Source organism: Bubalus bubalis, chromosome 18, assembly GCF_019923935.1.
Source record: "Bubalus bubalis isolate 160015118507 breed Murrah chromosome 18, NDDB_SH_1, whole genome shotgun sequence".
NCBI classification, from domain to species: Eukaryota; Metazoa; Chordata; class Mammalia; order Artiodactyla; family Bovidae; genus Bubalus; species Bubalus bubalis.
Window position 1 is genome coordinate 13074202 of NC_059174.1, and position 13529 is coordinate 13087730.

A 13529-nucleotide genomic window follows, 5' to 3' on the forward strand; every position below is an offset into this window, starting at 1 on the left:
GCAGACCAGCTGCATGAGCCTAGGAACACCACCGGGATCTGAGGCTGCTCCTCGACCACACAGGACTGCCGGTATCCTGGGCGTCCCTCTGGGCGCTGGGATACGTCACTGAACAGAGCAGACTCACAGCACAGAGGCTGTGGGGGAGGCCCAGGCGGCCGTAGCAGGACCAGGGCTGCTGTGCTTGGTGTTGTGTGAAACCTGCGCACCCATCAGAATCACCCAGAGAAGTTGTTAAAAAAACAAGAATCTGAGGTTCAGGGAGTTGTGGGGTACAGATCCGGCTCCACAGACTTTGGTCAGGAAGGTTGGCTCTGCTGCTCAAGGACCTGGACTCGAACCTGACTTGACCACTGAGTAACCGTGTGACCGTGGACTGGATGTCCGCCTCTCTGTGCAGGGAAGGTAGTGCAGTGCCTGCTGCCCATTAAGGGTGAGGGTGGGGCCTCCTTTCAGGCGGGGTTCTGGGCCACTCCTACCCATGGGGAGCGGCCCTCCTGTGACTGCCCTGAAGAGCAGTGGGGGTCCTGCACTCACAGTCACTCTCCGGCAGGGTGGCGGCCCTCCGTCACATGCTGTGGGATGAATGAGAGTATACCTAGGCAAGAGTACTCAACTAGTAACTAGCGTAATCTTAAAACTGGGTGAGAATGTCCAGCTTGCAAATTAGCCTAATCTTAGAATTAAAACAATCAGGTGGTCTCTGGGTCTAGCCATTTCCCTCTTGGTTAAGTTTTCATTTAACAGGAACTTTAAAAGCGGACATACAGTTCTAGGTAAAGATGTCGTAATGGTTTAAGACTGTGAGGGAATGAATTGAACACATAAAGCTTTAAAACCAGAATAACCCAGGGGTAGATAAATTGATCAATGAAACTGACTTGAGAGCCCAGAGTAAGACCAACACAAACATGCCAGCTAGATTTTGACAAAGCTGCAGAAGCAGTTTGATGGAGGAAGGACAGCTTTTTGAATAAATGGTATTGGAGCAGTTGGCGTCCACAGGAAAGATGAAAGAAGTGTACCTTGGTGGAAACCTCAGCTTGAAAGAAAATTAATTCAGAGTGGATTACAGCTTTCAAGGTAAAATGTAAAGCTCCAGAATTTTGGGATAAAGACAGGAGAAAACCTTTGAGACCTGGGGCTAGGCAGGGAACTTTTGAGACTTCATACCAAAAGAACCATCCATGAAAAAAAGATAAATTAGATTTGATCAAGATTAAAAGTTTATGTTCCATGAAGGACCTGTTGGGAGCTGAAAAGACAGGCTACTGATTAAGAGAAGCTATTTTTAAACCACGCATCTGATAAAAGATTAGTGGAATGTCCAGGGTAAAGACCTCTCGAAACTCAACAGTGAAAAGCCAGCCAATCCAGTTGGACAGTTGGGCAAAAAGCAGAAACCGGCATCTCACTAGAGAGGAGGTGTGGATGGTGAGTAAGCACATGGAGAGCCACTGAGCAGCGTCAGCCAGCAGGGAAACGTGGCGAGGAGACCACAGAGCTCCCCAGGGACCCTCCCGACGCCAGCGAGTGCGGCGCCCCTGGGCCTCCCACTGCTACTGTGGGGGTGGACGGGGCCACCACTCTGCTGCAGGGCAGCGGTGGGGGGGTGTTCCTCCAAGCTAACCTGCCCTCATCATGTGGCCCAGCAAGCACATCCTTGGGCACTTAGCCCAGAGAAGTGGAAACTTATGTTCACACAGAACCTCCACACAAGTGTCCATGGCAACTTTATGTGTAATAACCAAAGCGCACAGACACCCCGAGAGCCCCTGTCTGGGTGAAAGGTTGAACAAGCGTGTGTGCCCCAGGCACACACTCGGGCCCAGGCTTATGCCCTACACGGCATTGGCTGACACAGCCATGGGGGTGGCCAGGCATGTGTGCGTGCAGTCTGTGGGGCAGGAGGACGGGGAAGGGGTTCATCTCCAGCAGGGACTCCGCGGGCAGGAGCTGTTTGGCGTCTCCAAGACCAGGGAAAGCCTGAACTTCTTTTACAGATCTCTCCTGATCAGGGCAGGCCCACCCAGGATGATCTGTTCCTTGATTAATCTAATGCCAATAAGCTGGGCCTTTGAATCACCTCTGCAGCCCCCTTCCCAGTAGCCCCCAGGTTGTGTCTGACTTGGTCCCTGGGGCTGTGACTGCGCCTCAGCAGGATGCTCACGTGCAGTGACACTTGCTCCTCAGGGTAACTGCTGCCTCCTCCTCGGTGTCCTGTGGATGTTGCATAGTTTCTGAAAACCAGAGTATTATTTTGTACAGTTTGAGGTTGACATAACTCCATTAGCGGAAAGGGTATATTGTCTGGCACGTTAATGTTGATATTTAAAAACAGACTGATTCATTGCTTTCTTAAGTGTTTCAGTTATAATCCAAATACAGTCATCCTTAAAAAAAAAATCCCATGAATAAGCTTTAGACAGTCAAATTTTACATCGTCCCTTTTGCTTTTTTGGACTTAAATTCCCATTTCATTTTCTTCACAAAATTTTATCCTGTGAACCAGGTTGTTACACACCTTAGTAACGGAAATACAGATAGAACTTGAAGCTGAAAATTGTATTTCTTGTAACCATAAGGCCTGAAGGTTTTTTTTGTTTTGTTTTAATCTCTTCTGGATTGAGAACTCTCTATAGTTGTTAGTTCGCAGTTGAGGAAAACCATGCAAATTACTACTAGTTTACAACTAACTCTTAACAATACAGTGTTGTGAATGTACCCCCCCTACCCTCCCCGAGATGGATGGGGCTTTAGTGTGAGTTACTTCCTGAATCTCTGGCTGGCTTGAGTGATCCGTCACTTAAAATGAAGCAGGGCTCAGCGCTTCTGTTTCTGTCTTCAGGTTTGACAGCTCTGAGTCCTGAGAAGCTTTGTGTAGGTCAGGGTGTGGGGGTGGAGGCTCCTCACCGCCTCCCCCGCGTGCCGGCGGCCTCGGCAGCCTGTCACCGCAGGTTATGTGCAGCTCTGGGCTCTGAAACCTGCGGTCATGGTTTCACGTGCGCTTCGTGGAAGGCAGGTGGTGAGGAGGGACCCCCGCAGGGCGCCTCCTATCTCACGTCTGGGTGGATGGGGCTCTTTGGTGTGGTTGAGGGGAAGCTTTGTGAAAGTGAGCAACCACGTTGGCCAGAGGTGCTGTCCCAAGGGTCATCTTTAGGACGTCGTACCTTCTGGAAGGAGGGCCTCACGGAGTTGAGTCACTGAGGGCCCTGCACAGCTACGGAGCCAGGTGCCCCCTGGGCTGGCTTTGCTCCAGCTTAAAGTGGTTGCCTCAGACCAGCGTTCCCTCCACCTTGAGGTCCTGTGGGAAGCAGAGGCCCGTTTAGTCAGCAACTCTACCAGACATTGGTGTGAGCCCGTTTTAACCTGTTGTTTGTGGCTTACCTCTCAGCCCGTGAAAGGGCTCACACGCCACTGGGGTGAGGGGATGGATGTCTCTGTGTGGGGACCTGGGTGACACCAGCCTTCCGGGAACACGCTTGGGAAAATACCATCTCCTGTTTTGACACGAGTCGCTGAGGCCGTCACATAGGAGCCCGTACATGTCACCTCGGTACCTGGACACCTGTGATGCGGACCTGTGGGTGGATTGTCAGGGCCTGGGGGGTTACCTCCGGTGTCACTGACAACTAAGTAGAATAACTAAGAAGACGATAATGGCTGTGAGTGGAATGCAGTGACTGTGTTTTTATTTTAGGAAAACACCCCATGGTCCTGTGATACACTGTGTCAAATGGCAGGAAACGGTACCATTTGTGCCTCTGATTTTGGGGGTGTTGACAGTGTGTGGCTGGGACGGGGGGGTGGGGTTCTCACGGGTGCTTTTGCGTATGTGAGTGCTCCGCCTGTAAAAACAGGGTCTTCCCAGCGCTGATTTTTGGGGGGTGAGGTCTAGGGGTGACGTTCTTCCCGGGTGACATAGCTGTGCATCCCAACCACCTGTTCTTTCTGCACAAGGCGTGCCGAGGATTGGAGGTCTCAGGAGCAAGAAGTCTCGATGACTGTGTCTCCCACGTGTTTAAACACACATTTCCCCCGAGGAACAGCCCCTGTCAGGGCACAGTTCTTTGAGCATGATTTTCTTCAAAGCACAGTCTCCAGCCTTGGGCTGTGGGTCCTGCACTGGCCTGGCAGAACCCAGCGGTCAGTGCTGGGCAGTCACCCGTGGCCCCTGCCTCAAAGGTTTGCCCTTTGCGCACAGCACTCCCACCTGGCAAGGGACCGAAAGCCTAGATTTCAGAAGGGAGCTCCTGGCTGTAGAGTGGACAGCTGTGGCACCATCTCTTCTCTGTAAAGATGAGAACATTCCTAGCCACCTCTCCTGCCGGTACCAACGAGGAGCAGGCTTAGGCTCTGTTAAGAAGCCCCCACTGCCCCATCTGGCCCTCTGCCGGTGTTGCTCATGTACGTCGGGGGCCCTGCTGGGCCTCCCCTGCTCGGAGCAGGGCAGGGACGTTGACTGCTGATGACTCTGCTCTCACCATGAACGCTGTCGTGTTAAGGTCTTCTTTTCTCTGTGATTCTTGTTCCCTAGCGTCGTCCCCCAGACTACAGTAATTCTCAACAGTGATCGGCAGAACGCCGTTGTAGCCAAGATGGAAGACCCCCTGAGCGGCAGGGCACCGGAGCCCCTGGAAAATGTCATTAGCAAGTCAGTAGCACGACCCCCACCTCTCACCACCACCACCGGGCCCCGGGGACGGGGCGGCGTCCGGGTCGCTCATGTCATCGGGCCCTGTGTGCTCACTGTGGTCCGCGCACCCTGTCCTCTCACCTCACTCCCATCTGTCTGTCTGTCTGTCCGAGCATGTCGGGTCGGCGGACACCCCGTCTCATTGGCAAAGTGGTGGAGGCATTTAGAGGTGGTGCCTTCTCCACTCCTTTCTCTCTGGAGACACTTCGGCTGTAACCTGAAGCTGAGGCGAGGGTGCGTGGTGGGCATCTTTGCCCCTCAGGTACAGGCCCCCCCTCCCCATGGCGTTGGCCCCGCCACGCTGCTTCCCAGCGAGTCTCTCAGGCCCTCCTGCAGCAGTCCTGCTTCTTCCTTGTGGCCCAGGCCCCCAGGAGCCCGGCCAAGGGAGGTGGGTGCAGACACGGGGCCAAGGCCACGGAGCAGACGGCCCATGAGACGGGCCTGGCGAGGGTGGCGGTCATGGCAGGTTCGGAGCATTTAGTGAGGTCGAGCCCCAGGATGGACTCCCTTCCCCGGGATGGAGCCCCCTCGAGCAGGGACATCGCACTGCTTCCCCTCTCTGGGTGCAGCAGTCTCTTAAAGGAAGTCAAAGGGTCACGTGTCTCCAGATAAATTTTTTTTTTATTTTGAGCACGTTTTGGAGCTGTGGTGGTCTGGTTTCCTGGCGGTGTCTCACTGTTCCGCATCAGGGTCCCTTGTGGTGGTGAGAGGGTCCCCCAGGAGGCTCTTGACTGGCTTTGTTAGCCCACTCGAGCAGCTTCTGTCAGCGGGGGACAGTTGGGAGCGAGAGCTGCATCCTCCCGGGACGTCTTGTTCAGAATGTCCCGGGACGGAGCAGTTTGGGGCTGTCATCTGAGTCTGCAGACGCTTTCCAAGAAGTTGCTGTGACCCCGACGGCAGTGCTGTGCAAGGTCCCCTCTGTGACGGGAGGCCGTGTGCCCGGCCTCGAGTCACAGCCTGTTGTGATTTCACTCCCTTAAAACGTTTCGAGTTTCGTGCAGTTTCTCGGAGCCGCAGACTGCTTCCTGCTGTTAACGTGAGCAGAAAGAGCTGCGGGAAGGCTGGTGGCGCGGTGCGCGTGCCGGGGTACGTCTCTCCGAGGCGTGCGGGGGAGCGTGCGTGCGGAACTGTCTCCGCGTGCTGCCGTGCTTCTCTCACCACGCTGCTGGTGTCTCTGTTTCCGCGCAGCGCGGTGCCCGGGCGTCGGCAGAACACCATCGTGGTGAAGGTGCCAGGTCAGGAGGACAGCCACAACGAGGACGGAGAGAGTGGGTCTGAGGCCAGCGACTCCGTCTCCAACTGCGGGCAGTCAGGAAGCCAGAACATCGGCAACAACGTCACCCTCATCACCTTGAACTCGGAAGGTGCGTCCTCTCTGCACGTGAGGTAACGGGTGTGCAGTGGCCCTTGAACAGCACAGGCTGGAGCCGCAGGGCCTGCGACACGTGGACTGTTCACTGGTGACCACGGAGGGGGTGACTGGCAGTGATGTGTGAATTTCTGACCAAATGGAGAGTGAAATCCCCACAGGGCTCAGGTTTTTCCCCCATTGTTTAGAAAAGTAATATGTATTTATTGCTTTTGAAAGATGATAAAATATAAAAATGACGAAGGAAGTGAGAATAACTGGAAACATTTCTGGTCCAGAGAGCTCTATAAATCACATACTCTATTTACCATCCTATAACTTGCTTCTCCCTACTGCATGGTAGAAATCTCTCCATGTTAATACTGATTTACATAATCGTTTTCAGTCAGTTTCACTAGCTGAATCTGGTTCTGGTGATGGGCAGTTGTGACTTGATAGCTGGCGGTCGGCTCACTTGTCTGACCACAGCTCTGGCCTGTGTCTCTGATGAGGGTCAGGGTTCCATTCAGAGGGACTGAGTGTCCAGGTCGAGGCCATGCGGGGGGCTGTGCCGCCCCTGCCCAATGTGATGTAGGGGGACCCTCCTCTCTCCTGTGGGGTCTGGGGTCCACTCTCACCTGGCCCTGGGTCTGGGAGGTGGCCTGGCTTGTGCTCCAGAGAGTTCCTGCTGCCTGGCATCTCTGTCCTGCTCTTGAAGGTTGAGTTAACGTTTCCCAAACAGGCCTTATGACAGTGCCTGGAAAGACAGATGTGATTACTCGGCAGACGTAGCATCGTGTCACCAAGTTCTCAAGCTTGTAGTTTGTTAACTAGGGAGGGCTGGTGGGGTGTTTCTGCTCCTCTGTCCAAGTTGTTGATTTTTTCCTAAAAGTGTAGATTTTTCTACAGACAAAGATTGTCCCTTTTGAAAGACTTGTTACCACATTAAAATGTTGAAAACAAAGTTCTTTTCAACTCTAACACAAGTTGCAGGATTGAGATGTCAGAGTGGGCACAGGGAAAAGCTTTCCATTCCATGAAACCGACCATCTTAAAGCAGACGTGCTGGCAGGCTTTAGTCCGTTCACAGAGTGCACAGCACCACTGTCCGAGTCCAGGGTGTTTTCCCCAGAGAGACCCCAGGGCAGGACCCCGTGCCCGGTCCTCCATCCCGTGGCCTCTGACCAGCTTCTTGCTGGTCGTGCAGGTTTCACCTGAGGGAAGCGGTAGTGCCCTCCTGTGGCATGCACGAGTGCTTCATTCTTCTTTCTGGCCGGGTGACGGCCCGTCATGGAGACACGTGCTGTTTGTCCATCACTCATCGATGGACACCGGGGCTGTGCCCACTTTCTGAGTGTTGTGAGCAGTGCTGCTTTGCACGTCTGTGTGCAGGGTTCTGTGTGTGTTTTCATTTTTCTGGGGCTGATACCTGGGAGTGGAATCGCTGGGTCAGGGGCACTAGTCTCTGACTCATTAGGTGTGAGGAAGAGAGGTGCTCCTGACTTCATCCTGGTGGAAAGCGAATGAAAATTACACTTGCAACAGTTGCAGAGAAAGTTTTTATTCTTCATCCATGTGGGTTTTGGGTAAATAACCTCCCTAGATCTGGCTACTTACTTTAGACCTGATTTGTTTGGTTTAATGGCATCAGCTCTAAACATGACATGGGGTCATTTGGGGGAGTCTGGGATTATCATAAAAACAGATGTTGTCTATTATTTCTTAATGTGGTATGATTAATGTGAAATATATTTCAGTGGGGGAAGCTACAGACTGAGTCAGATGTGAATGTACATAAAGGAATCACAGTTTGAGCTTCTTAGTATTAACATCTATAGGGAAAAGTACAGGTTTTCTGAGGGTCTGAGTAGGAGGTTACCCCTGTCCTCCGGAAGGTCCCCCTGCAGTTCCAGCGTCCTGAGTGTCGGGTTGAGTGTCCTCGGTTAGCCTGGGGTTTGTGAAGATGGAGCAGAGACGGCGCATGCACCTAAGTGGCCGCCGTGCACGAGGACGCAGGGAGAGGAGCTAACGCAAGGACGAGTCCTGTGGAGCTGCCACAGGCTGTCTGGTCAACATCCCGAGCGATTCGGATGCTCTGAGCGGGAGATTAGCTGTTTCCCTGCCACACCCTCCCTGGACTGACCCGCCAGGCCTGGGGAGTGCCTATCGGAGAAGTGGCATTAGCTCGTAGGCACTGAGGGGCCAGAGTCCTCTTCCTTCTGATAAGAGCCCAGGGCTGCACTGGACACATGCTCTGATCTTCTTACCAGAGTACTTCTGTGCTTCACTGCAGAGAACCACGGATTTTCAGAATGGTTATTTCTTAGAAATCCCACGTGGTCTGCGTGGGTTGGCACGCCGTGCTGTTCCCTGATAGATCTGGAGGTGTCAGGGGTTTACTGTGTCTTAATTTGGCACTCTGGCTGCTGCAGCACCGGCTGCATTTGGATCGGAGGGAAGTGCTAGATGGGAGGGGCGGTGAGCCGTAGGCTTACTCCTTAGCTCCTGCCCTCCACCCCGCCCCTGGCGGAGAGAGGTCGTAGTTCACTCCTGTCTTTGGTTAAGTACTGACAGTGTGTGTACAGGTTTTGGTCTCTTAGTTCAGCGACTAAGCTGGTGAGCTGAGTTAAGGAAACAGACTAGCCAGCATGGACTGAAAATGGGATCTCTTCATTAATGAAGGGATTTCATTAGATTCTTAATGACGAGTTTTAATTCTTGCTGTTTATGCATTTGATAATTCTTACAAAGCTGGACTAATCCTTCATATAAGATAATTTGGAACTTGCTTTCAGTAGAGAAGTACCTTAATGAAAACTGAATGATTGTCAGAAATCAGCCTGTGCATGTCTCAAAGCCCCAAGTCAGTGAAATGATTTTATGCACCTTCCTGGGGTATGCTGGGGCAGGGTTGTGGCAGGGAAGTGGAGCCTGGAAGGAGCAGGTGGTTCGGGAGCCTTGAAGAAAGGTGTAATACCTTCACTCAGAAGGACTCGGGTCGGCATAGGATACGAAGGGTAGTATGTGGTTGTGCTGGGAGGCAGCCCATGAAGCAGATTCTGGAAACCTCTCTGAGCCCCTTCCCAAGCCCCTCGGTACCCCCACAGCCTACATGTCACACGCAGAGAAATACACGAGCAGCTGGGGCAGCCTGTCTGAAAGCCTGGCGGAAGTGCAGCCCAGCACCCACTCATGACACAGGGTGTCCTCTGAGGCTGGCCTGGAGAGGCTAGAGGCCTGCCTTGAGGACCTGACCTCCTGTGACCTTCCCCAGCTCCTGCATGGTCACCCATGCGCCCCGAAGCCTGTAGTGAATGGGGAGGGTTGCCCTCTCTCAGCTTGTTCACCATCCTTTAACTGGAGACTGAAATGTGCCCCCAGTCCCCTATTGTGGCTGCAGAGATTTGAGCCAGTCATCAGTGAGGGTTGAGGGGGACCGGAGCCCAGGGTATCTGGGGGACCTTTCCGTCCATCACAGCCACCTGGACAGGACTTAGAGGCTTCTGGGACCCCATGGGTGAGCCCCTGGCATATTTGGAGAGAGTTAGGGTGATGGGCTGGGTTTGGCTGGGAGATGGCGTCTGGAGTGGTTGGTGGCCTCCCAGCCTGCATGAGGCATGGGCAGGGTGTGCAGGTCACAGTCCACGGATTCGGGGGTTGCCCTTTGCTTTGGAGGTGGGGTGACGCCTCGTGGGGCATTTTCTCAGAGTCCCTAAGTTGCAGTAATGCATGTGAAGTCCTGGCTTGCAGGAGGCACAGGTTAGAGACCATCCTGTCCACCCTACATGATCAGCTTTGCACTTGAAGAAGAGGGATGCAGGGGTGCGCACGCCTCGGTCCAGGGACAGCCGGGCAGCTTGGAGTCACGTCTCCCTGGTGTTGGCTGACGTGTCAGGGTGTGCGCCACCAGCTCAGGAGGTGGGCCTTTGTATTCACATGATGTACACATGTGTATGCGTGTATATACACACGTATGTGTGCACGTCAGCGGGTGGGGAGGTGGGGACACAGCTGGCTGCTTTCTCTGCTTCAACTCGACACCCTTGAGAATGCAGTCTTCCTCTTTATTTCATCGCTTTCTCCTCATTTCATTTTCCTGGAACTAAAATAGAGCCTCGAAACACATATTTGTATTCTGAGCTATTTGAGTGGTTAGAAAGTTCAAGTTACTGGCTGAAGGGTTTTCTTCAAATAGGTTTTTCAGAAGTGTCAGTTAATTTAATTAAAGATTTAAATGATTGGAGTAGAAAGCAAGTTTATTTTTCTTAAAATCCAACTAGTAGTTTTTAAATAGAGCTACTAGAATCTATTGTTTCAGCTGCCAAAACTGGACCAAGCTATTTTAGCAAAATAAATATATTCTTTTTGAATTGTCAAAAGGCAGATTTCTCAAATATTTATGTGGGCAGGTGCTCCATCTTATTTTACATTTAAAGGGCACGGTTCATTGTCACTGTCAGGCTAGGCTCCGGCCCCCGTGTCAGGCCAGAGGTGAGATAGGGCTGTGTCGACAGTTGTGACCGGTGCCCCCGGGTGAGGACAGAGCATCTGGGCCAGGGAACGTGGAGGGTGCTGTGTCCTCTACTCGTGTAGGAGCTTGAAGTGACGTCTTTCATCCTCCAGAGTGTGCTGGTAACTGCCCTGCGGCCCATGTGCCACCTCCAGGGCTGGGGCCACGTGTCAGCAGGGAGCTGGGTGAGGAAACAGCCCTCGTGGGTCCAGGATTTGTCCTCGCGGCCTCGCACCTGTGCTCACGGTGGCCGTTTGGTCACTTCCTCGCCATGTTCTCCCATGCTCACGTCTGCCACAGGGTTCCCAGAGCTCATCTGTGAAGCCTGGGTAGTTTCCATCAGGCAGCATGATGGGTGCTTACTGTTTACGTAGAAAACCAGGATTAGTTTTGGTTTGTAAACTTGTTCATCCACTGGACGTGGTGTTTTGCCTTCCTGAGAATTCAGTTTCATAGATGAGATCACTTCCTCGTTTCTCCTTCTCAGATCAGCTGGACAGTGTCTGCCTCTTGCCCTCTGTGTCCTGTGTCTCTGTGTGTGGGGGATGGCATGGTGTGGCCCCGGCCTGTTTCCTCCGTCGTCACTGGAGCCTGGTGGCTCCTGGTGGGTGTCGTCTAGAAGGATGGCAGCAGGGCCAGGTCCAGGGCTTGGACAGGTGGGCGCTCCTAGCACCGGCCCGGGGCACCAGAGGACCTCTCGCTGAGGGCTTTCGGCACTGGTCCCCTCCCTTCCCCAGCCTCTGGTCTGCGGGTCCAGCAGGGACGTACACGGCGCGCACACAGGCTCTGGGGAGCCAAGTAGGGGTATGTGTACAGGCAGCCCCCCAGGGAAGCTGATGTCAGTTGGAGTCTGTGATGGAGAAACCAAGTCAGAACACCCCTGCCAGCGCCCCCTTCCGACCCACCTGGTGTCCCGCCTCCTCTACGCACAGGCGCGGCATCTCTTTGACATGATGTTGACTCACGGTTTGGAAAATGACACTGAACTCTTGTCCAGTGTTTGCTTTAAAAATATTGTCTAAACATAGGAGCTGGCTACACAGAATTCATAATACTTGTTCCTGAGAAAAACTGCAGGGTCTTTGGTGGTGTGGAGGTTGGGGTTGAAGCCTGCAGCCCGATGTCCTTGCACCAGCCTGCAGGGCGCCTTCCTGCAGTGACCCCTCCAATTCTCTCCCCGCTTCCCTCCCCCGTCCTGCCCCTACTTGCTTCGTGGCCGGATGGCTGCAGGTGGAGGGCAGTCCTTCCACTCTGGTGTCGTTAAGCCTGTCATTCTAGGTTCACTGAGGGTTTAGATCTTGAGCATTAGACCCAGTGCCGGGCATAGAGTTGACACTCTCTGTAGGTAAGTTAATAAACTCGCTGGGAGATGGTGCCTTTGGGGCATTCCAGCAGTGCCTGAGCCACTGCCTCTAGAAGTCCCTTCGCATCACATTTGGATCATGTGTCCACTTGCTTTTTCTGTGGTCAGGTAAATGCCACAGGTGGCTGATGGCAGAAAGCTGCTCCTGGCTCTTTGCCTCCAAACCAACCTGTTCCTGAGAAGTGGTTCTTCTTACTCATCTCTTACTCTGAGTTCCAAAAGTCAGACTTGTAATCTGTTTTCTGTCCTTAGCCAATGTCAGGAGCCAGCCTCCCTCACCCCTCTAGTGGCTGGCCAGCCCAGGGGTGACATGGTTGTCATGATGGGGCTGCTGAGCCTTGCCTGGTGTTCGAGGAAATTGCGTGATTCAGGAGCCTGGCCTGGAGAGGCCGCCCTCGCAGAGCAGAGCGTGCAAGTTCCAGACAGCCGGCCTCTTGGCCTGTGCTCTTTTCCAGGCCTGTGGCAAAGCTGGGCGGGTTGGCTGCCCTTTGTGGGGCCTTTTTTTTGTGCATAGAAGCCAGAATGTAAATATCAGGACATTTCAAAATAAATTTCATGAGAAATCTTGAAACAGTGACAAGCCTGGCTGGAACATGACTTTAAGGCCCCTGGCCTGGCGATCCTTTGCAGGAAGCCGGGTCCCCCTGTGAGGTTTAACTCCCCCTCCTGTCACCCTGCCCCCAAGTGCAGGCGCTTTGAGGGGCCGCCTTGCGCCTCAACTTGCTTCCACATGAGGATCAGAAGGAGTGCTTGGAACGCGGCCACTGTGCGAGCAGCGTCAAGCATTCTCTTGATTTGCGTTCCTAAGTGGAGTTTCCTTCGGCCGAAAGATGAGGCTTTTTAAAGTTGATGTTTGTTTGACAGCGTTAAGCCCTTTCACACACTTAGTCAATCCTGCAACTCCCGGGAGGCTGTGACAGACGGGGGAGGCGTGTCGGGGACACTGGCCCCTGTCAGGGTATAGCGTTGCCCCTCATTGCTGATGGAGCTGGCGGGGTGCTGCTGGGCTTGCAGACAGGTGGGCTTCTGCCTCCTGCTGGGAGGAGTGGGTGCCAGCCTCCCTGATGCCCTGCCGCCCCATTTCCTCCTTCGGTTTCTTGCCCGTCGCGGGAGCGTCCCTGGCTGCCTCACTGAGGTCGAGAGGGCAGGTCCTCCTGAGTGAGCTGAGCTCCAGACGCTCGCCCCCCAGGCTCCCCTCAAGGAAGCTGGGGGCGTGGGCACTGTAGGCCGCGGGGCTCACCCGGACCCCTCTGTCTTCCAGAGGACTACCCCAACGGCACGTGGCTGGGGGACGAGAACAACCCCGAGATGCGGGTGCGCTGTGCCATCATCCCCTCCGACATGCTGCACATCAGCACCAACTGCCGCACGGCCGAGAAGATGGCGCTCACGCTGCTGGACTACCTCTTCCACCGCGAGGTGCAGGCTGTCTCCAACCTCTCGGGCCAGGGCAAGCACGGCAAGAAGCAGCTCGACCCCCTGACCATCTACGGCATCCGGTGTAAGTGCCACCCCTGGTCCCGCTGGGGCGGGCACCAGGGGACCCCCAGAGGTGCGGTGGGGCGGCTCTGGGTCAGAGCTGGTCAGGAGCGGGTGCCCCGTACACGTACAC

At 54.0% G+C, this 13529-nt stretch overlaps 1 protein-coding gene across 7 annotated transcripts in view; it reads left to right on the top strand.

Moving 5' to 3' along the window:
• LOC102414710 (BTG3 associated nuclear protein) overlaps positions 1-13529 on the top strand; it is a 69064-nt gene that overhangs the window by 30833 nt on the left and 24702 nt on the right. For 4 of the 7 annotated variants that reach the window (XM_044931145.1, XM_044931146.1, XM_044931147.1 and 1 more), the window contains exons 5-7: positions 4538-4654; positions 5885-6060; positions 13179-13418. In XM_044931145.1, coding sequence (XP_044787080.1) covers positions 4538-4654; positions 5885-6060; positions 13179-13418 — 533 coding nt within the window. The remainder of the gene's footprint in view (positions 1-4537; positions 4655-5884; positions 6061-13178; positions 13419-13529) is intronic. The other 3 variants (XM_044931148.1, XM_044931149.1, XM_044931150.1) reach the window with 1 other exon arrangement.